This window comes from Phodopus roborovskii, unplaced genomic scaffold, assembly GCF_943737965.1.
Source record: "Phodopus roborovskii unplaced genomic scaffold, PHOROB, whole genome shotgun sequence".
Classification (NCBI taxonomy): domain Eukaryota; kingdom Metazoa; phylum Chordata; class Mammalia; order Rodentia; family Cricetidae; genus Phodopus; species Phodopus roborovskii.
The window spans coordinates 28698842-28723463 of record NW_026126525.1 but is presented as its reverse complement, the minus strand read 5'-3'; the positions used below and the strand labels follow the sequence as shown (position 1 = coordinate 28723463).

The following is a 24622-nucleotide window of genomic DNA, read 5'->3' as shown; positions in this document are numbered from 1 at the left end:
ATATTAGACTTCTGTCTTCTAATTTTCTCATATTTGTTTTATATTATAAAATACACCCAATAAATCCATAAACGAGATTAATATTGTTGATGTCATACTATATGATAATTTTGATGCTACAAAGTTATGGTTCCTCCCTTTCATGAACCTTTTATTCCAGTGAGGAGGGGAGGGGAAAGACAGAGACAATACACAAACAATATTAGGTCACAGAAAATGCTATGAAAAGAAAAAACAATATAATGCACAAGGTGACTAGAGTGTCACTTTAATTGGGCAGTGAGGAAAACATCTTTGATGTGATAACAACACATCTTGAGAAAAAAATGAAATGCAATGTTGTACAAGAGAAGAGAAACTGCAGAGGTCCTAGACTCAGAATCATCTTTCCCCAAGAAAAATGAATATGTATATAGATTATCTTAAAATATGTGGGAGTATAAATATTTGTAAAGTTGTTTCTAAATTATCTCAGTGAAAGAAATAAGCAACAAGAAGACACCATAGTGCCTGTGCTACCCCGTTGGTGCTAGAAGTTTGCACAATGTGAACACTATCGAACAGCGATTCTCTGGTGTGTTTCCGGTTTCACAAAGGAGGTGGCATAAAGGCAGGGTTTTGAATTATCAGTGCAATTTGCAAGGGCGTGTCTCCGTGTACCGTGTTGGTGGGGATGGCACCGGCAACAGCTGAATGCGAAGAAAACGGGGCTGTTCCTCGTTGGTGTGAGGTTCAAGAGGCATAAACACCTATCCATGATTCTGTGCTTCCATGACTTTCTTTGTTAAATATGCTTACAGAACAAGTTTGTGAAATGAAATGAGGAAAGAAATAGAAATCTGACATTTATTTATAAGCGCTCGTAACTGGTGGGGCAGGGGCTGTTCATTGAGGCATCAACGATAAACTTTCCGTACTTGGTTCCGAATAGGCACTCAATAAACATCCCTAGGACCAATGAAAGAAAATGAATAGTTGGTGGTTGGGGGTGGCAGTCTGACGTCTGATGGAGAAAGGTCAGTCCCCCAGCATTACAATACACTTTACTGTTAATAGTCTTAGTGCCTAAACTCCCTTTCAGACTTGTTTTCATCCAAACTATGAAATACGCACCATTTCTGTTATTCAGATAAACAAATTCTGAGTCTCGATTGGAATGTACCCCGACTCTGGTTCTAGAGTGGGTGGATCAGCCACTAGACTGGAGGATCTGACAGTTAAGGTGTTCACACGTAAAGTTCACTACCTAGACTAGAGGCTTGCAGCATAAAATGATTTATGTAAAGATTTAAGTTAGGGAAATCCAAGGGAGACGCGGGGGCTGGGAGGGGAGGTTCCAGAACGTCCCTACCGGCAGGTCACAGCACAATCACTGGTGTACTTCACAAGACCATCGAACCTCGGGGCAGGGCGGAGCGCCAGTGCCAGCCCCTGTCCCCGCGCAGCCGCAGTGCCGCTCTAGAGCCTGGCGGTGCAAGGCGGTGGGACCAACTCCACGGGGCGGGGCCGAAACGTGAATATTGAAAGGAGGTTCGGCGGCGGTTACCCTAGCGGCCCAATGTCATTTCCTGTTGAGCGTAACGCTTCCGGGTCGCGGTCCGGGGCTTGTGTCTGGGTGACTTCTCAGCGTGGTCCGCGGTGCCTGTGTCTGGAGTCCTCCGCTGGCCTCTGCCCCGGGTCGTGCTCGCCGCGCTGCCGCCTCCATCGTGAGGAGGTGGGTGTGGTGGCCCAGCAGTCCCCAGCTTGCCTGGCAGTCTCCCACCCTCGCCCGCCGTCGCCTCGCGCCTTCCGCCATTTTCCTGCCTGGAGGTGTCGGTCGGGGTCGCGCCGGGGCCTGGGCTCGGCTGCAGCGCGGGTGCCCCGGGCGGCGAAGGCCTGCGTGGAGGGGTGGGGAAGCCCGCAGTGCGCGAGGTGGGGACAGGGGCGGCCACAGCCAGGCAGCCTGAGCCTTTCCTCCGGGATTGCGAGCTTTAGGCTGTAGAGTTTAGACTTGTGTCTCGGCCCTCCAGCCCTCCGGGGAGGATGAGAAGGCTTCCATTTTTTTCTAGTACGGTTTTGTCGTTTGAGAAGCTTCCTCAGAATGTTTCACCCACCCAAGAGTTCGGTTTACCTTTTGTGAGACCTTTTTCTCCGAGGGATGGGTATGCAGTAGGCGTTCAGTGATGTCTTCGTCACTAAACGAATTATGGAAAGGTACTTTGCTGTCGGCATCGTGCGTACCCTTACTGCGTTTTTATGTCTTTGTTTAAAGGTTATCTGAGATTCTGGGGTCTGAGTTTGAAGGAAGGCTGTATAATCTTAACGAATGGCCTTGGATTTTAAAATCTTATTTATTTAAGTTATTTGAAGATTATTTGGGCCGGTGTAAGGACGTTTACCAGATTGGTAGCTTGCTATTGGGAGAGCAGCTACCTGCAGAGAGAATGTGATGTCGTTCTTTCCTTCCTTCCTTTTTTTTTTTTTTTTTTTTTTTTTTTTTTTTTTTGACTGCTGAGTTATGGGAGACGATGCAGGGTATTATTATTATTAACCTAGAAAGGACTTGGAAGTTTTCCTCAACCATTTGAATGAACACGGTTGTATGTTTTTTTTCTAATTTATTGTTTTGATTTTTGAACCATGGTACAGAATAATGTGAAATAACCTAGCCTCAGAAGGGAAAATGTGTCAGTTTTTATATACCTGTTTTTCAATTAAAGTATCGAAAGTGAGAAATTAGTTCAAGTAGTAGGTTTATGACCTTTTCTTTCATGAGGTTATTTTCTTATGTCAAGTAGCTGAAATGTAACGGTCAGGGTCTGAAGGCATGGCTCAGCAGATCAACACTGGCTCTTCCAGAGGACCTGGTTCCATTCCCAGTACCCACTAGTGTCAATCTCACAACCATCTCCAGTTCCTGGGGACCCAGCACCTTCTTCTGGCCTGGGAGGCACCAGGCATGCAGACAAAACACCAGTGCACATAAAATAATTTTGTTTTCCCCAGACAGGGTTTCTCTGTATTGTTTTTGAGCCTGTCCTGTAACTAGCTCCTTAGACTAGGCTGACATTGAACTCACAGAGATCTGCCTGCCTTTGCCTCCCTAGTGCTGGGACTAAAGGCGTGCGCCACCATTGCCTGGCACATAAACTAATTTTTAAGAAGTTTAATGTTAAGTAAATATTTGTTGATCTTCGAGTAGACTGGTTATAGATATTTAACATATTCTGATACCTTATAATATTTGGATATAAATGTTTTTTTATGCAGGAATTATGAATGGGAGGGCTGATTTCCGAGAGCCGAATGCAGAAGTTCGAAGACCAATTCCCCGTAACTATCATATTAAATACTTAAAATTAGTAGCACTTTCTGTGTAAGGAAATTTAATTGCTTGAGTAACAGCAGCTGGGCTGGCTTTATGTGTGTAATATCTGTATAGTCACTGGACTTCATATTTGCTTTGATGTTGTCCTAATGCAGTCTTGAAATTCCTCATTATCTGAAGAGGGGTGGGGGTTGGTTTTCCATATTTTCATTTAGCACTGTGTCCAGCCTGTCCTAACAGGTAGTAAGAATAAATTCTGTTGGAAGGCAAAGTTTTTTTTAAAAGTTGACAAGCCAGTTGCTTCATTATTTTTACACACACACATACATACATACATACATACATACATACATACATACATATAAAATGTTCTTGTTACTAGTAGACCGCTAACTTTCAGGACTTTTAAGAAAATGACTTCCAGTTTTTCTCTAAAAGACATAGGGGCTGATTACATTCCGACAGAGGAAGAGCGGAGAGTCTTCGCAGAGTGCAATGAAGAAAGCTTCTGGTTCAGATGTGAGTTGTCCTGTTTGTGAATTTTAAAAAATGTATGGGGGGCAGAGGTCGGTGTCTTTCTCTCTGTCCCTCTCCATCTTATTTCAGGGTTTCTCACTGAACCTAGAGTTCCATCATTTTGGCTAAATTGGTCAGCCACTGAGCCCCCAGGATCTTCCTGTCTCTGCCTCCCAGTACTGGGATATACATGCTTGGCTGTTACATGAATACTGGGATCAGAATTCAGATTCTGATCTTTGCTTTGCAGGCATTCTACTCATTGAGCCATCTCTCCAGCCCTGGTTCCTCAGTTTTATATTAGCAGAATTCAATCCTACTTTCACCTACAAACTTGCCTTAAATTTGTGTTTGAAATTGTAATTACATATAGAACATATTTGGGCACTTTTGCCATAATGTGGTTATTGCTAATAGAAATGAAAGAAATTGAATTGTGCCAGGTGGTGGTTGCGCCTATGGCTTTAATCCCAGCACTTGGATGGCAGAAGCAGGCACATCTCTGTGCCTGATATATAGAATGAGTTCCAGGACAGCCATAGCTACACAAAGAAACCCTGTTTTTAGAAAACAAAAAACCAAAAATAGAATTGAAGGAATTAAGGTTTAGAGGTGTTAAATGTGACATTAGCTAGCCAGTCTTTGTGCCTTGAAATCAGGTCTTTTTAAACACAGACTTGGGGGTTTTAACTATTACACTTCATGACTGTCATGACAACTGGTTTATTGCCTTTCATTATAGTGACAAGTTACTGTACTATCAGCTCTGGATTTCTGACTACAGATCTTAAGATCAGGATTTTGTAGTTGTTGTTGTTTGTCTATTGTAGCCCTGACAGGCCTGGAACTTGCTATGTAGACCAGGTCTGATATTGGAGACTATCCAGTGATAGAGCTCATGATGCCCTTTGGTTGGTTCCTAGTACCAGGATATGATGAAGGAATTCCAGAAAACCAAAAATCAAACCACACCAAAACAAACAAACAAAAAAAAAAAAAAAAAACAAGCAAAAACAACCATTTCCCCAAGGGAACTAGACCAGGCTAGCCTTGGATATTTCTGCTAGTAGTTCAAGTGTGAACCTTCTAAGAATTTATACAGAGAACACTGAAAGTTACAAACTAATCCAGTGCTCTGTTTATATAAAGGCCTGGTGCTTCAGAAATCGCAGCCTTTTACAGTAATTCCAACAGAGAGGCAGGAAGAAATTTCAAGATTTCTTTTTTAATCATTATTTTATGTATATGGCATTCTGCCTGCATGTATGTCTATGAGCTATGTACCTGAGAAAAGAGGCCAGAAAAGGACGTTAGTTCCTTTGCAACTGGAGTTATAGACTGCTTTGAGCTGCCAGGAACTGCACTTGGGTTTTCTAGAAGAGCAGCCAGTTCTCTTAACCTGACCCATCTCTTCAGACCTGCAGGATAGAATTTTAAAAGGGGGAAGAAACAAAGAAGGAAGAGAGCCTGGGAGATAGCTCAGTGAGAAAGCCTGCCAAGCCTTGAGTACAGTGTATAGAACCCACATGAGGGAAGGAGAGAAGCTACTCCTAAAAATTGCCCTCTGACCTACACAGGAATGCTATGATGTTATCTTTTGTAAAGGCTGTAAAATGGCAGTTTTTGAAAAGGTAGATAAGAGAGAATAAAAAAAAAATAAAGGTCAGATGATAACATCAAGATCTACGTAGTTTATATAACAGTACTCATTAAAGGTGTACTATTTGTATGGGGAAATAAATTTAGTATGGCCATTTTGAGTTTATTTTCAAGTTTTAATGACATAGAATTAAGAAAAAGAGAAACCTCTGTAATCCCAGTCCTCAGGAGGATCTTGATTTTGAGGCTGGCCCTGATCTACATAGCTGAAGGTTTCCCTATGCTATATAACAAGATTTTACATGAAAAAGACTAGACTTGGTATGTAGAGTTTAAAAAGTAATGTGTTAAGTTAATGGTTAATATTGTATCCAGATTTATTTCTGGCTGATAAGTTTATGCTTTTGTATGTATCACTTGAAATAGCTGTAATATTATGCCTACATTGTATTGTGGGGAAGTGATCTATAGGCAGGATTTCAGATATAGGAAAATAATACATGAACAATAAGTTACATTTTTTTAAATTATAATAAATGTATTACAATTTCAAGTTGAAGAGAGAAATAAGGACAGGTGAAAAATAGCTTGTTATTGTACTTCTAGTTGGACTGCTAGACAAAAGATTAATAAGTAGCATTAATTAGACTCTGTTTTTTGCTGTTTTATGAGGTAGAACCTTGGATGTCCTTGAACTCACTATATTACCAAGTTGACTTGAACTCACAGAGATCTGTCTCTGCCTTCCTGATGGGATTGCTTTAGACTCTTAAGACAGAGATGAACTAAGTGTTCTCTTTAATACTAAGTGTTCTTTATAATGGTACCAAACCTTGGAACTATATAACCAGATGATAGGAGAATAAATGTGTAATTACTAAGAGGAATTTTGTACTTTAACATTTGTTTCTCAAATATGGAATATTGTATGATTGTTTTTCTGATTAATGAACCACTGTGTCATAGCAACAGTATCATCAGTTAAGAGTTGCCACAGTAATCACTATTATTGTAAACGAAGTCTTGTAATATGTTCACCAGCAGCAGCAATCTGTAGGCATAAATAACACGTGTTTAGGACGCAGTTTCACCATGTACGTTTAACAAAACAGTAGTCATAGTCTTCCTACTGTGGTCTACGCTATCCTTAGTCACAGGTTTGTGCCCAGCTTACACATTGTTGTCCTGTGGAGTAGGTTTAAATTCATCTGGAAAGTTGTTGGTTGCACCGTATTAGTTAGGCCAGTATTATATCAGTATTCACATTTTGCTTGGCATAGCCACCAAGATTATTGAGCTATAATTCTTTTCCATCATCCTGCCATAATGCTGACTGGCACCACAAATGCTAGCCATTAGGGAGGACATTGCCAGTTTGATTTATTTGTCATGCAACCAGAGTGCCACATTAGGGACTTGATATCTACTTGTGGCATGTAACCATCATCAATGGCAATAGCCTGGACAATGTCAAGAGGATTTATTTGATAGTGTAGCTTCACAAAAGTTGATGGGAGTCATGAGTGGTATAGTTTTAGTGAGTCAGCCATATTGCTGGTGACATGCTTTAGTGTCAAAGCCAACCATAATTTCTCAGGGGACTTCCTGGTGGTTTGGCTACCTTTTGAGTCACTCATGCACCTATAAAGAGCCCTTAGTAAATATACTCGTTCACAAACTGGACTTGGATGAAATCTTCCGTGTGTGGATGTTCTGTCTGGGGTGGATAGACACTTTCTTTGTACTTCTTTATGAAAAGTCCTGTTATAATCAACATATTTCCAAATTATACGGTATTATCAATGACAAAAGCATAAATTCTTGGTCCTATCTTACTATCTAGATTCAAGTCCCAAGTATATACTTTTAAGAGCTGTGGAATTTGGGTAAATTTCTCTTTATGTCCCCATTTGTTTATCTGCAAAATGGGGATGATAGCTACCAATCTCATGGAATTGTTGCAGGAATTAATTCAACTCTAATTTTACAGATGGTGGTTATCTATTAATGGTATACACTCTATATATACTATATATTCTAACTATTATACATTCTAACTAATGTATTAAATTTTCTGGTGAAAGCTGTTGTATAGAGTAGTAGTATTTTGCCTTTGTGAGGAGAAAAGAGCTTAAGCTGTGGGAATGCTTTTATTAGATATTATGTGGATAGTGGTCATCGCTATTGCTGATTTACCTGAAGAAACAAATTGTTTATAGCTAGAGTAGTATCACATAGTACTGTAGTAAAGGCCACTGACCTGGAAGCCAGAGAACTTGGGTTCTGATCCCAGGTCTGCCACAAAAATCCCCTGTTTTGAGTACTCTGATTAGGAGGAAGACTTCATAATTGCCAAAGCCTCTTTCAGCTGACTATTCTCGTTTTTGTGACATAAAATAAATCTTGTAAATTGGATAGAACTTAAGCCTAATCCATTATCCCCTTATGGTGTGAAAGGAAATGTCTGTTGGCATGGTTGTAATGGAATAGTAGTGCCAGCATCCCCCTTCCCAGAATTGTTACTCAATCTCAGATAGGAAAATGTTGTCCATTGCAGGGATAGCCGGCTAACACGTCACCTCTTATCCATCTTTAATTCTTTAGTGGCGTGTGTTACAGTCCTTGAGCCAAGATGAACTGATACTGTAGTTAAAAGTGATTTGCTCTTTGAAAAACCTTAAATGATAATACATGAAGGCATTCTAACCATACAGCATTAAAGAAAGCATTTTCCAGCAAAGGTAAATTCTGTTAGTAAGTAGAATAGTAGGCAACCAAACCTTAGGATGGCTGCAAATTATGTCTGATGGCAAAGCTGATATCCAATTTCATAAGTAGAAATCTTGACCAAAAATTTTCTATAGTAATTAGTAATTAAAATGCTTAATATTTTTGTTTTAAATTGCTATATAGTTTAGAGTTGAGACATGGACCAAATGTGGTTTTGTATTTAATATGCTAACAATATTTTTTAAATTTTTTAAATGATTGGGAGAAAAAGGCTGATTTGATTACACATGCAAATTATTTGAATTACTATTTTGTGTCCATAAGTAACACTTTACTAAACAAAACTAAGTTCATTTTTTTCATATTTTGCCTTATGATACTTTTGCCTTAAACAGCAGTTGAATAGTTGACATGAAGACTATTTACTCTCTGGCTCTTTATAAAGTGTGCCATTCATCAGGTACATGTTATTTTAATTTACAAATTACAAAATAATTTACAGTTAAAATGTAAAAAGCAAAATTAGGGAAAGGAGCATTGATGGAGTTAGAGGAAGGTGGATAATTTAATCTGAGAGTCTGTCTATCATGTATGTTCATTAGAAACCCAGAACCAGGTTTTTATTGGGGGCTGATCATAAAGGTACCTTTAGGCTGACTGGTACTGAAATTTCATACTCCCAGATAGAAAGTAGATATCAGTGAATACTCTTTGTACAAACAGGTAGGATATGTATTTAGGTAAATTTATTATCAGTCTAGGGAACTTGATCAGTCTTGTGTACTGGTCAAGTTACCAGATCTAGTTCCTTGCCAAGTTAGTGAGTCAAAGATCAACTTGCATCATAGCAGAAAACCTTAGGATTGATGTAGAGAGCAATGATTCATAGTTGTTTTTTGTTTGTTTTGTTTTGTTTTTTGAGACGGTTTCCCTGTGGCTTTGGAAGCTGTCTTGGAACCAGTTCTTGTAGACCAGGCTGGCCTCGAACACACAGAGATTTGCCTGTATCTGCCTCCCGAGTGCTGGGATTAAAGGCATGCGCCACCACTGCCCAGCCATAGACTTTTTCTTTAATGTTATGAATAATTTTGGAATTACGGGTTAATATGCTTCTTATATATTTTTTCTATGGCTTTAAGGGATATTTAAAATGCATGATTTCATTCTTCCAGCTACTATGTTAATCACATGGTCAAATATATTATGTGTCTTGGTTTACACAGTGTAATAATATAGAGCCTAAAATCTTACAATCTAATATTAGGTAAGCTTCATTAGGTTGTGAGATCTAATGTTGATGGTCTCCCCTTACATGGTTTTAAGTAAGTAGGGTTCTTAACAACTCTAAGTATACTTTGTACATGGTAGTAATACAGCCTTCCTAAGAAAAATTTACATGAGGCACCTAGACTGGAATGCTATCACTTAGTACTGAGTGGCTCTTTTGTGCTTTTGTAGCTTTCCTTTTTTTCCTTTTACTTCAGAAGTGATTTCTCTTCTTTTTACTTTATTTTTTTTAGTTGATTATTTTAATGACTTGCTATTAGAACCTAAATCTAGATGGTTTCTTGAGTTAAAGTGTTTTCTGAAAATACTCCCATTTTCACTATGTATGCACAGTGCAGCTTTAGAGGCCTTCCTTAGTTGTCGAATCTGCATCTTGATGGTTCTGCTGTTACTGATTTATCTCCTACTGTACTGAAAACAACATTTTCTTTTGTTGACATTGACAAGCTTTTTTTCTCCCTATAGCTGTGCCTTTGGCTGCCACAAGTATGTTGATTACTCAAGGATTAATTAGTAAAGGTAAGTATTTAGATTGCACATTTATTTAGCATTTTGGATAGCTTTATCTTATCCTGATTTTTAAATAAGGAAATATGATCACTAATAACTTTATACAGTTTTAATAGAATTTTGTCTTTCTGGACTTACTTGATTATATTGATTTGACATTTTGATGGTATTGGGGCTGGGTATGTATTTTAATTATTACAGCACCTGTCTATATGTAGGAAACTCCCAGGTTTGAACAAAAAACTGGGTGTAGTGTCATATACCTGTAATCCTAGCACTTGGGAAGTAGAAGCAGGAGGTTCAGAAATTCAAGGGCAGCCTGGGCTCCTTTGAGACTCTGCCTCAAAAACAAACAATAACAAAACCCAACCAACCAACTAGAGAATTTGGTATTAATAACAATCTACAAAAGCAAGAAAGTACTTTGACATTTGTTGATAGGTCTGGAGATAGGTTTAGTGGTTAAGAATACATAACTACTTTTCCAGAGGAGGACCTGGGTTTGGTTCCTATATCCACTTCAGCTTTTGTACAACTTTGTAACTCCAGCTTCAGGAAACACATATGGCTTACACTCACACAGGCATACATTAAAAACCAATCATCCAACTCTTGTGGCTAGTTTGCAAGGAGAACAGCAAACCTGGACTAGCTGAGCATTCTTACTTAGAGGTTGTTCGAAATGCAGATTCTAGGGCCATATCGGTCATATTGAGTCATTACAACAATCTGTTTCACAGATTTAAGGTGATTCATATGCACTGGCTTAAATACCTAGTTTTCTATACTAGCTTTGTCTTCTCATCTTAGGGAATAGGTAAGGATGAGCTAACATTTAAAGAAAGTTTAGAGGGCCTGGAGAAGATGACTCAGCAGTTAAGAGTGTTTGTGTTTGCAGAATACTCTAGTCCAGATCCAAACACCCTTGTGATGGTTGACAACTATTTGTAACTCCTGTTCCAGAAGAGGGCCTGACGCCTTCTTCTGGCCTCTGTAGGCACCTTGTATGGCACACAGGCAAAGCATCCAGTCTTTAAAATAACAGAAATACAGGGATCGGACTAGTCTTGTAGTTTTTACCTGTCTTTGTGTGCATGCAGGTGCAACCTTGTCAGCCATTCCTCAAGCATCTGCAGTAGAATTAGGCAAGAGGGCCAGCAAGCCCTAGTTCTAGGGTTATAAATGAACACTTTACCAACTGAGCTATGTCTCCAAACCATGATAATCTTTTTTTTTTTTTTTTAGAAGTCCTCAAAGAGGCTAAATACTTCTGGGATTGACTTTAGGTTAAATATTAATGTATCAGTAGTGTAGCCAGCAGAATTACTAGTTAAATAAACTTCATGAATTACTGGCCAGTTGTAGCCTCTACCTGCATAGTTGGCAGGGAAGCATTTCAGAAAGCAGTGGCAATGTTAGTATGAGTCCAGACGATTTAAAAAAAATCTGTTAATTAACTAGTTCCTCTGTAAATGTGAATATAATAGAATGTGTTTTAGATTTTTTAAAAATATTTACTATAAGAAGACACAATTTGATATAGCTCAGGCTGGCCTTACACTCAGTATATAGCTAAGAATTGCCTTGAACTACTAATCCTATCTCCACCTGCCAGGTGTGGGATTGATTCTGGGAGTCAGAACTAGTGCCGTGTGCATGGTAGGCATAGGTGCAGTCTGTCATCTGAATTACCTGCTCAGCTCCATTTTAGCTTTATCACATTAAGCACTCTGAACTAGATCATAGTCTTGACAAAACTAGTTATTCAGAGGCTTTGTTTTGACTATTCATCATGGTCATAGAAAAAGAAAAGTAGTTCTAGGGTTGGAGGTATAACTCAGTAATAGAGTTCTTGCTCCAGTATTCAATCTCAGTTCCCATTTATAAAATGGATTTGGGGCAGATATCTGGAGCTTAGTGAATAAAGTTCTTATAACTGAGAACTCAAGATTAATCCCCAGGACCCATGCAAAGCTGCAACCATACAACATTGTACGTGGCTGTAATCCCATGGGTTCTGCAGTGAGACAGGCGAATTCTAGAAGCTCACAGGCCAGCCAGCCTGTCATACACAGGGATAAACAAAGATACCATCTCAAACAAGGAGGAAGGTGAGGACTGACCCTTGGGGTTGTCCCATTCCTAGTACACACAAATGCATTGAGATGGGAATGGATGGATCTGAAGCGGAGGGTAATAAAATATTGGAGGCATTTGTAAATAATCTCAATACAATGTGTTATATGATCAAAATCTTAAATATGGAAGCAACCAAGAAGTATACACAGTTATGTGCACTTAAAGCTAAGTTGTTTCCTTCCTAAGAGAGAATCTGTATTGGGGGAAAATCAATTTAGTCACATTAGTTTAAAGAAAAAAACTGACAAAGGAGTCAACGGAGAAATCAGTGTCAGTTCATCATGTAATATGTTGCATTCCAGCATGTCACTTAACTAAGAATAATCAGAATTAGGCACATAGGCTTGTACAAAAGAAATTGAAGAGCTATAGTCGTTATCCTAAGAAACATGCATGTGAGCACAAACTGAAGCAAAGAGGCAGTATGTTGTGAAATACTCAGTTACAGGTATTCAAAGAAGATGATACTTGTCAATCTCTAAAAGAAGTGATTCTGGGTGAAAGCAAAGGAAGAGTGTATCAGGAAGGAGGAACATGACTGACGGGAAGGGGTATGTGTGAGTCTCTGGGTTTAATGGCCAGTGCTCCTCCTTCCACCCCTCATCCCAGAAGGATATTAGTAGGTATAGAAGCAAGATCAGGAACCCCATTAATAGGTAAGTTAGAACCAGAAGAAGTAATAATTATTACTGTGTTGGATTATGGTGTGAAGAAGGATTTTTTTTTTTTTTTTTTTTTTTTTTGCCTGTGGTGGCACAAAATCCTAGGCAGTTGAGGATAAGTTAGAAATTGAAATCAGGACAGGCATTTTGGAAGGGAGTCAGACAGGATCTCCAAAGACATGACATTTTACCCTGATACTAGCCTCTTGTCCTTAGTATGTTGTGCTTGACATGCTGTACTAGCTGTTCCCTGTTCTCAACTGTTTCAAATATGATCTCATATGTTTTAATCCATTGCAGTCTATGTCACTCATTTTCATGTTTATCCTTGTTGGAAACGTCAAAGGTCATCACCATAACCTTTGTGATACTCAAATGGTGGACAGTTTTTGTCTTTGACCAACATGACTCACCAGTACCAATTTTTCTTTTGGGGGTTGGGGGCATTCAGACTGGATCTCCAGGCCACCCTTGAAGGCAGAGATGTTTCTATCTCTGCTTCCCAAGCACTGGTGTTAAAGGCATGCACCTCACACTTGGCTCCATTAGCCACTTCTTGAAGCGCTCTTTTTGTTGCATTTGTTGCATACCCTGCCTTGCTCAATTTTTTCATGCTTTTGAATAGCTGATATGTACTCTACTGTTTTCATGCTATGTAGCACAAAAAGACGTTTTTTTTTTTTGTCTTATGCTCACATTTATGTTGATTTTTCATTTGTCTTAGAAATGTTGATATTCTTTGGAGTTCTGTTTTGGCTTTTTGCTTATATTTTGTGCACATCTTTTATTATAAGGAGACCTGGAAATTGAATCCAGAGCCTTGTACTCACTGAGCTACACACCAGTCTCAAGTCTGTGTACTCTAAGCTATCAGTGACATAGATTTTAGTGATAGTGCTTACAGCTAAATCCCCATGATTGGATCATCAAGATGACTTGGAAAGTACATGTGCTTACTGCTAAGCCTGACAACCTGAGTTCTGTCCTCCAAGTCCACATGGTGGTAGGCATATGCCACCTTCTGCCAGTTTTCCCCTGTACTTGCGGTGCCACGCAGCCACACACTCATACATGCACACAATAAACAAAGTTCCCATGATTATCTCTATCCAGCATTGATGAACTACTTAACAGAGTGCAATTTGTACAGGTATTGTGGTCTCTTTAAAATCTTGGTCTACCTGGGTGAGAAGGTGGTCTCGTACAATTTTTCCCTTAAGCTTTTTTTTCATAATTAAAATTGGCAGCCACCTGGAAGCAACGTACATGTTATTGATCTGCACTGTTTTGAAAGGACCGTTTTTATTTACTGCACTGAACCATTGCTTTTTCTTTTTATTAAAAACAGTGTATGTATGAGTCCATTTCTGGATTCTTTGTCTTACTTTTGTATTATAAATGACTGTTTTAATTACTTTATCAGAACTTGGTACTTGGTGATAGTTTATTAGTCTTCAATGTTGTCTTAGTTCTTTGTGTCCACATACAGTTTTTAGAATATGCAAAACATGTTTTGATTTTAAGTGAAGCCTTGAGTTTGTAGATGCATTGCCTTAAAAATGTTTAACATTTCACCTCTAGCATGAAGTATTTCTTCAAATTCCATATTAATTCCTTTGTCAGTCTTCTAGTTTTTAGTGTAGAGCTGATTTTTATGACTGATTAGAGTTCTTCCTGCTCTTGGATAATTTTCAGTCCTGTAATTAATCATATCTTTTAAGACTTTGTTATTCTTGATCTCAGTAGATAGAAATATTTACATAGCCTCTTGACTGTGTCAAGTGGTCATTCTGCATTTACCTATTGCAACGGTCTATAGTGTTTTGACATTTAGGAAAATTTCTCCTTTCTTTTGACACTGAAGTCACAAAAGAATTATTGTTGGCACTTGCTGTTTTAAGATGGTTGAAACTGGTTTTTCCTTCTCTAACAATTCACTCAAATACTTAACTCTTCTTTAGGAATCCTGTCAAGTCATCCAAAGTATGGCTCCATTCCTAAACTTATATGTAAGTATGAACATATGAACAGTGCAGTGTTTTTCCTATCCATTTTACAAATGATTAAATCAGATATTTTGAGTTACTAATATCACATGTTTATATGCTGCCACAAATCAAGTTTATATGCTGTCACAAATAAGCTTTTTAATAAGTGCACTGCTTGATAATTTTAATGTCAGCATAAAAAGTCCTGTGCCATTTTGTAATAAAAAATAACATTTCATTTGCTATTACTTTATACATAGTACTTAAATACATTCTTGCTCTGTTTATAGTAAAAGAAAGTTGCTTCGATATCCTACTAATCCAAATAATTATGTCTAGAATTGGCTTTTTTCCCCCATTAACTTATATTCCACTTTGTGGCTAACAAAAAAAGAAGTTAAATTGTCCTTTTGAAAATGAATATGCCCTTTATGAATATTTTTTGGGACAGCTTCTCTTGTATTGGAAACACACATGATATAACAATGTCATATTTAGGTCAGACTTTGTAATTCATTATTTTAATGGGCTTTGTCTTACTGAGTTTTGTTTTTAAGGCATTCTTGTAAAATTGTTGGGGCTTGTAGCATAATTCCATTTTATAATAAAAGAAATGTCCCAAGTTCCCTATTTGGTTGCTTGCCCACCTCTCTCTGTCTTGCTCTTGTCTATGAAGTGGTATATTGGGATTGTTTATGTTATCACTATTTTACTTTGAAGTGACTTAGTTTGGGAAAAATTAATTATATCATAGACTTTCCCTATGAATTTTGTGTAAAGATCTTTTATCATCATTTTAGGTACTCTTGGTCTCATAAAACCTTAGAGATATTTATCTTTTTTTTGGCCATGAATCTTTTATTTGGTAAACAATATTGATCAAATGTTGTTAAAAATGCTGTTTCAGAAAAAAAAATTTTGCCTAAAAAGGCCCATTCAGTGACAAAATTTTTTGTTTGATTTTTAAAACAGTTGCATGTATCATGGGATACTTTGCTGGAAAGCTTTCTTACGTGAAAACTTGCCAAGAAAAGTTCAAGAATCTTGAAAACTCCCCCCTTGGAGAAGCTCTTCGGTCAGGCCAAGCAAGGCGCTCTTCCCCACCTGGGTAGGTCTGCCCTTGGCTCCACTTAGTGGTTTTGGTTTTTAAGAAACAAAATGCAAAGCTGAAGCTGCCTGTGGAATGGCCATTTGCTGTAGTCCAGAAGTGTTTTGCCTTAAAAAGTAGAATAAGATTTGGCTGCTTTTATATAACCTGTCCAAGAATTAAAGGACTTTTATTTTGATTGAATTTGGCAAGCTACTTTATTGTGCTCATTAGGAAAATAAACCTAGCAGAAAGTTCATTTTTCATGAAGCTAGCAGTACATTTATGTTTGCTTTAATTGTCTTATACCAATAACTGGAGATATTTTTTTTTTTTGAGACAGGGTTTCTCTATGGCTTTGGAGCCTGTCCTGGAACTAGCTCTGTAGACCAGGCTGGCCTAGAACTCACAGAGATCCACCTACCTTTGCCTCCCAAGGTAAAAGCCTGTGCCACTACCACCTGGCCAGAGATAAATTTTAAAGTATATATTTCAAAAATGAGCTGGTGCATAAATAAATATTTGGTATAAATCGATGCAGGTAGTTTGAATTTAATTGTTTGTTTTTGTTATTTATAAAGTTGTAAATCCGATAAAAGAAAAAAACAAAATCTATAGTTTCAGGTTATTTACAGCTTTAAGTAGAGGAAAATTGAGAGTTGGCTTCATGTCCTGTGTAAGGGAATGAATGAAATCATGTTAAGTGTAATAGTGGGTATTGTGAGTTACTTTGACTATAAAGTCTGTGAAGTATCTGGGTGAAATATTTTTTATAAACTGAAAAGATAAAATTATAAAATAATGTATATATAAATATTGTGTCTAAAGAAAAGTTTATACCAATTAAAAATAGTGTAAGAGATTAGTAATATGGGTTATGATCATCAGATTTTACCCTTTTACCCAAACTTCTGCAATGTGGTTTTGATATTTGAAGTTAAAATTAAATCTTTCAAACAAAACAACTACAGCAAAAAATTTGTAAAATGATAACATGGTGGGGTGACATATATAGCCTACCATTTGGAAAGTTGAATCAGAATTGTCAGATCAGCTGGGTTACATCTTTAATATCCTGTCCCCAAAACAAAACACTTTGAAATAAGCTATGTATAGTAGTGCATGCTATTAATCCCAGCACTTGGGAGGCAGAAACAAGCAGACCTCTGTGAGTTCAAGGCTAGCTTCATCTACAAAGTGATATCCAGGACAGCCAGGGCTACCCTGTATTAAAACAATAACAACAACAGCAAAAAAATTTATACTTCTAAATCTAGTAAAGCAATATTTAACCCATTGCTTAGTTTCTTCAGATTGTGGTTTGGGTTTTTTAAAAGATTTATTTATTATATATATATAGTGTTCTGCCTGCATGTATACCTGCATGCCAGAAGAGGGCACCACATCTCATTGCATTTGGTTGTGAGCCACCTTGTGGTTGCTGGGAATTGAACTCAGAACCCCTGGAAGAATAGCCAGTGCTCTTAACCTCTGAGCCATCTCTCCAGCCTCATGGTTTGGGTTTTATATTGTGAAAATATAAATAATCTGTATGGGTAGGTAAATACATAAGTAGTAAGATCATTAAGCAGACTGGTGAATTATTTCATAGTGGAAACTATGTAAATTTTATGAGAAATAATAATGCCTGTATCTCTGTCAGCAAGTCATGGATTATATGGGCTATGGGCTGTAGCTATGAAATAATACCCTCCTCAGAGCTGGGATTACCATGTTCACCGTCATGTTTAGTTAGTGACCATTTTTTAGGTGCCAAAGTGGGTCAGGACATAGCTGGACTACTTTTATAACAGAAACAAACCATTCACCTATTTATAAATAATTTAAAATTATGGTTATTTTAGAAATCCATAGTTTATATTTATCCCTTAATCTAAAGGAAATGATTTCTTGTTCTTATGTATTATAATGTTCTTTTTACAGGCACTATGCTCAAAAGTCAAAATATGACTCAAATGTGAGTGGTCAGTCTTCTTTTGTGACATCTCCAGCAGCAGACAACATAGACAAGGAGACACTTCCTCGTTATGAGCCAATTCCATTTAGTGCTTCTATGAATGAATCCACTCCCACTGGTATTACTGACCATATTGCCCAAGGTAGAAACTTCTCTTGAAATGAATTTCAGCATTTTATGGTCCAACGTATGTATACACTTTATTTGATGCTCTTTTCTGCTGGATATCACCTCTGTGTGCTACCGTCAGCTGTCAGCTTAGCTTCATCCATCAGCCTGACTCAGCATGTTTGTTCTTTTCATTAGTTTCCTTATTCACCCAGCATACTCTTGCTAGGTATGGAAAAAATGAAGACAAGCAAGGTCTGGTTCTTATCCTTGAAGTGTTTTGGAGGATACAGAGATAGATGGATAAGTTTCAGATTGTCCCAATGGTTGAAAATGTTCACAAATGTAGAGGAGCAGCAAAGAAGTGATAACTGGGGACAACAGAGGCTTCAGGAAGGTGTAGGTTGGTTACATTTGGTAAGTTGGTTAGTCTTTAAGGCTTTTAGTGTCCTGCCTGTAATTGTAAGAAAAAGTTTTTCTTGCTTTACAGCATTGTTGTCACTTGAGGAAATACACTTGAAAATTCATCGTGAAGTTTGTGTAAATACTACTAAGTTCAGAGTACAGAATATGTGAAGTAAAAATTTTGGATTAAGGCCAGGATTTAAGTTATGTTTAAAATTTGCTGTGATTTTGTAATTAGTCATTATTGAGTAGCTAATTTGTGATTATTCATCTTGAATGGAGATAGTAATGCTTCTCAAAGAACTGTTGGGATTTGATGAAATAATCATAACACAATGCTAGTAGACAATAAACTGAACATAAAAATGTTATTCTTTCCTTTCATTCTACTCTACAGTGAAAAGTAGGGACGTAGAAACAGAGAACTGGTCTGCAATTTTTATCTAAACCCGAAAACATCAAGAGCCATGAAAACCTGATTTGGCAGTAAATTGTGATATAGCCTTTATTTTACTTTATTTAAAAAGGTTTTTTCCTATATTTTGTTATTGGGCTATTGATATGTTTGCTTATGCATTCCTGTCTTGACCTTGCTGGGGATATTACACAAGATAATGTTTTTCTCGAATTTGTGACATCCCTAACTCAAAGGGCTTAGTGGACCATTGTAAAATATGCTTTGAAAATGGTTTTGAAGGCTAATTTAGCAACAGTTAGGGGTTTGGCTTTATTTTTGTACTTTTGAATCTAGAGTGAATCTACATGCAGGTTAAAGAGAGGAAGGAGAGTTCATTGAAAATGAGAAAATGATGATAAGGAATATTTAAAAAGGTGCCAAAAGGGACCTAGGTATCTTTTATAAATAAAGTATCACAAGCCAAAAGTGACTTTGTAAGTTTTTTAGAACCAAATGAAATGTAGTTATTTTCTGTGACCTTGGTAGCATTTCAGTTGCTCAGTAGCCATGCTTGCTTGAGGTACCTGGTGTAGATGTGGCAGTGTAGAATGCTGTCACTGAAGAGTTACTGGACACTAAGCTTTATTGTGAAAGTTTGGGCACAGGGGAAGGGACTCTTATAGAAGATAAAAGTCTTGAGTTCAAGAGAATATTGTTGGATACCTTAATCCTAAGGCCTCCATGCTCCCTCTGGTTGGCACCAAAGATAACCAAATTAGAACAGAAAAGAGATGGACAGAGTAGACACCGTGGTAGCTCTGAAGGCTGCTGTTCTTGTCCTTGACCTGTGTTTTGTTTTTTCAGTCAAGTTCCCATCCATTCTTCCTGTGTTCTAGCATGCACCAGCTCTTTCTTTGCTGTGTTGTCCATCCTTCCTACCATTTCACCAGCAAATTCTTGTGTTCTAATTTCACTTTGGTCTTTACTCTCAAATGAACTGGTCCATATTTAATAAAACTTTAATGCCCTCCTCTGCAGCTGTCCATCTGTCCACTTCTGGTTTTTGTATGTGTGTTGTCATCTTCACCTCTAGGTCAGACTTCCGCACCATTGTTCCCCACGTGAGTTCCTGGAGCTGCCTTGCTTTGCCCAGCTGCTGCCCTTCCTTTTTGGGCACCTTCTTTTCCCTTTTTCTTGTTTGCCCATGATTTAGCTTTCTTTTTCAAGAATTCCAAGGACTTAGTGATCTTTTCAAAGTAGATGGCATTCTGCTGTATCTGTTAGAAAAATTACCTCGGGCAGTTGGTTGGTTCCGGACAGTACTGTTGCTCACTTTCTTATTCCTTCCAGGTCTTAGTAACGCTCACAGAGCAGTAAAGTATATTTACTGTACCAGAATGCTTTTATTCAGCTATATATGGAGAAAGTATCTGCCATTTATCACAGATAACAGAATAATGGTGTTTCTTTTTTGCCTAAGAAAAAAACCTGGAAGGAATTCTAGAGATCATGTATTTAAATTATTTCACAGTTAGAAAAAGCCAGATTCAGAGAAGCTTAGTGATTTGCCCAAGGACTTGTCCCTGAAAGTTCCCACAACCTCCTTGGGACTTTAGACATACCTGTTGGGAGAGGAAATGAGTTCACGGGTTATTTACATTATCACTAATGCAATCCAAGTCTTTAAAATTGACATAAGATTATTTTCTAAGTTAATGTAATATTATTTTTCTTATCCAGAAAAAATGAGTTTCTAATCATGGCATACTAGAACAAATTATAAATTTAACTCTTGTTTCTTTGTATTGATGCAGTAGGCATTTACCAAAATTAAAGATTGGAGTTGAAAATGCTATTTAATAATATAGTACCTTGTTACTTAGAGAATTCTGATTATTCACTAGACTTTTAAATAAATACCATTATGAAAATTGAAAATTTAATTTAGTAGTGAAATAACATGCTCAGTTTATGTACTTTGCTGGAAAGTACTTTTTGTGAGGTATATAAAACTTGAGTAGATATTCTCTGAATGTTATCAGTTATTCTTTTGAAATGTTCTTATGGTTTTTTTTTTTTTTTTTGCTATTTATATACTTAAACTGTGTTGCCCACTTTGTTTAAAGGCTGTTTCATACCATGGAATAGTTATTTCAATTATTTTTGTTTAAAACCCATAAACATAGTTAAAAAATAAATTCAGGTAGTATTTGCCCATAGAAGCATTAATATGATTTACTGTGAGGTTTTGTGGCCAGTAGACTCTAATTCTATTCCCAGTATAATGACATTTAGTGAGTTAAAGTCACACTTTTAGATCTTACCATTGTTATTCTTTTACTGACCATGGCTGAGTTTATAAAACTTTTGATACTAATGGTGAATTTCAGAAGTACAAGGAGGAAGGATTGTACTTTGCAATTGTCTTGGAGGAAGCCTAGTGCCTTTGGAGTAGTAGTAATAGTTTGATCTTATATTTCAATTTTTCTGTTTCAGTTTTAGATAAAAGCATTTACAGAATTTGGTATTTTAGACTTATCTACTTCTTATCACCACTTATTAACTGTTTGTTGTTTTAGGACCTGATCCCAACTTTGAAGAAAGTCCCAAAAGAAAAAGTATTACATATGAGGAATTAAGGAGTAAGAACAGAGAGTCATATGAAGTAACTTTAACACACAAGACTGACCCCTCAGTCAGGCCTATGCAGGAAAGAGTGCCCAAAAAAGAAGGTATGACAGTTTAGATTGGAAGCTGAAGTTTCAGCTCTAAAAGTTATTATATTAATATGTTTTTAACAATTCAAGCTATTTACAAAAATCAATTCTTTTTAAAAGAATAGTTATTTCAGAGTGGGCTAAATGGGTCATCAGGTAAAGGCACTGTCACCAAGCCAGATGACCTGAGTTCAGCCTGGGGATCTATATGATGGAGAGAAAAGAACCAACTCTATAAAGTTGTTCTCTGGTATTATGCAATACACATACAAACAATAATAAATTCAATTTTTAGAAGTTTATTTCATAGTTACCACTTCTCATTTTTTAAGGTATTTTGGAGGGTATTTTATACAACAAACAAAAGCCTAGATAGCAAGGCACAAGACAAGGAAACCAGTTCTCTAATACAGCGTTTTCCCTTACAAGGAATCACCTTGGGAATTGGTAGTTTTTCCTAACAATTCAGTGTGTCTGCTGAATAACCAGTTTAGTGACCTGAGACTAATAACTGGCTAATAAAGATACTTTTGCCAAAAATCATGGAATCATAATTGAGTAGTAAGACACTTTAGGGCATTTCTAGAGGAGGACTTTGACAGTTTCCTCTATAACTAATAAATTTAATTTTTTTGGCCAACAGTATGTTTCAAAAGTAAAAGTTTAGACACTTTATGTAAAGGAAGAAGACTATTTTACTAGGCTTTATAACCATTTCTTTTCTGTTTAGAATTTTATGACTTAAAAGGGAATGTCAAAGGATGGGCCCTGTTTGAAGGTTTTCTGTGCACTCATTTAAAAGTTAAGGGAAGTGGTTAGAAGTTTCCAAGGCCCCTGTTTCTATTAGTAGCACAACAATGTAATAAATACATAATGGGTAAATAAACTCATGGAAAGAATAGATCTATTCTTAGTGCCTTCTGGAGGGCCATATAAAAAAATACATGGCAATCCTTAATATTGTAATTTCTAGTCCCAATTTGATTTCTAATTATTAATGGTTGATTCATTTACAACTGCTTTTATAACAACAAGGCATCATTTTTGTTGTAAAATTCTTTACCTTTGGAATAGATCTGTGATCATGAAACTAAGCTGGTGGCCTCACTGTGTAGGCTTGTCCTTTGTGCTGATTGACTATGGCTCAGACTGTAAGCTCCTTGAGGGCAGGAAGCTATTTCCTCCTTTTTGTGCTCCTTTATGCTGTGTCTCACATAGCATTTGCATTTGTGTTAGAACTGAGTTATTGCATTTTATTTTTATTGATTCATTTCAAACTGATAGGCTAGAGAAAGAGTTGTGGTGCACTCGGGGCATTTGCTGCATTGACCAGGAGCTCTAACTGTATAGTCTTAGAGTGCTGTTAATAACACTGTAGTAGTAACACACAGCTCTTTTCTTGCTAGAAAAAAAAACTGAGGTTTTTCTTGTGCTTCATATTACAATTTAAAGAAAAGATCTGCTGTGAAATTGTGATTTTTGTTTTTCTAAAATGTTCTTGAATCTAGGCAGAAATTTGGACATTGGTACAATGTAAATTCAGAATCTCTTGAAAGTATTAGTATTTTGAGCTTGAGTTTATATGGATTATGTTTATTGGTACTTATCTCACTGGAAATTAAGATAGGAAGCATATATTAGCAGATCAGTATTATCACACATCATGGCTGTTTAGAAAACTGCCATGTGAGGGAATGGGGCAAGTGTGGTGTGATTGTAGTGTGATAATAAAAGGGCAGCTTTGACTTCATAGATTCTCAGAAGAACCCACATTGAAGTCAGTGCTTTACATTAGGATGGCTTCTTTGCCATTGGAGTATATTCACAGATGGAGGCTATGTAGACGGGAAATGAAAGAGTGGAGGGAATAGGGGCTGGGGGCAGCTCAGTGTGCCTTGCCAGCATGCCTGCCCTGGTTCCATCCGCACTGCCAAACAAGGCAAAGGGGTGAGTCTCAACATTTAATATTTAAGGTGCCAGAGTATGGGAAATAGTTTCTCCTGGTCATTTGATAGCTGATAGGAGAGATTGAATTAACTACATTTCTGATATTTAATTTTTGTGAAAAGCAAAATTCCAAGTTTATTAGTGTTTTTTTCTTTCTTTTGGTAAATTTGTTTTGGTATGTACTATCATGTACACCCACATGCTCATTTAGGTAAACTTGTAAAGGCAAGCACCCAGGCTTTGGACTTAACAAATCTCCAAATCTTAGTTTGTTAAGGCTTATACCTTGGGCAAGTTACTAATCTGCTGTCTCACCTTTAAAATGGGGATTGTGCAGGGCTTTGTAAAGAGCATTTGTAGTCAGAGCCCTGACTACACAATGCGAACAGTTTTTCATCAGTCATAACAGACTTAAAGTGGTTTCTTTTACTATTTGGAATCATCAGTTATTTGTGCTTTTTTCCTAGTCAAAGTAAACAAATATGGAGATACTTGGGATGAATGAGAAACTCCGTCATTGAACCTACTGAAGGCTTTCCATATCCGGCTTCATCCAGGTGGTCGCCCACACCTGCATGCTTGGACTCAGCAGCAGTCTTCATAAACACATTTAAAACAAACCCTGGTTTGTGTGACTTAACATATGATGCTTTACAAACACAGATTTTAGTGTTTACTGTTGTGCAAATGTACTGACCCAGGACACTCAGAATGATGATATTATGCCATGGTTGTGTATACTTGGTAGAACTGTTTTTGGTTACAGGGAGAGAGACTCATGAAACTTGACTGTGACTCTAGATGAACCTACGTGAGAATAAGTGATAGTGCATGTTGAAAGGGGAGGGGGTTGGGGGGAGCAAGCCCATGCCTCGGGTTCAGCTTTACACCAGTTATTAAAGGCCTTTCTTCAGCATTTGCCCTAGCATCTTAATGTTTATGGTGAATAAAATGTAAAAACACATAGCAGCTGTCATTTTCAATTTTATGGCTTGGTTTGAAATTTTCATGTATGGCTCTAAGTAACTAGTATTTTAAGCAAAAGAAAATAGAGATGTGTGATGTGTTAGACATCAGTATACAATCAATAATAGCTAAATATCTTTAAAAAGCAGTGTTCTTCATGATAGCTTTTTGTTACTAGAACAAAATCTCTGAGACAATAAAGAGAAAAACCTTACTTTGATTGGTTCAAGCCTGGTGAAGCCATGCGTGTTCAGGAATTAATGGCAGGTCAAAGCCACT

General features: G+C 37.3%; 1 protein-coding gene across 2 annotated transcripts; it reads left to right on the top strand.

Annotated features, from left to right (window-relative positions):
• The first annotated feature begins 1546 nt into the window (after positions 1–1546).
• Positions 1547–24339, top strand: Ociad1 (OCIA domain containing 1). Of its 2 annotated transcripts, XM_051198644.1 has the most exons (9): positions 1547–1714; positions 3250–3312; positions 3746–3826; positions 9905–9958; positions 14712–14759; positions 15711–15846; positions 17770–17945; positions 21293–21445; positions 23845–24339. In XM_051198644.1, exons 2-9 carry the CDS (start codon positions 3255–3257, stop codon positions 23880–23882), a joined length of 744 nt encoding a protein of 247 aa, XP_051054601.1. In that variant the 5' UTR covers positions 1547–1714; positions 3250–3254; the 3' UTR covers positions 23883–24339. The 2 variants fall into 2 exon arrangements, with proteins under 2 accessions (XP_051054601.1, XP_051054602.1); XM_051198645.1 differs by lacking the exon at positions 21293–21445.
• Positions 24340–24622: the final 283 nt, after the last annotated feature.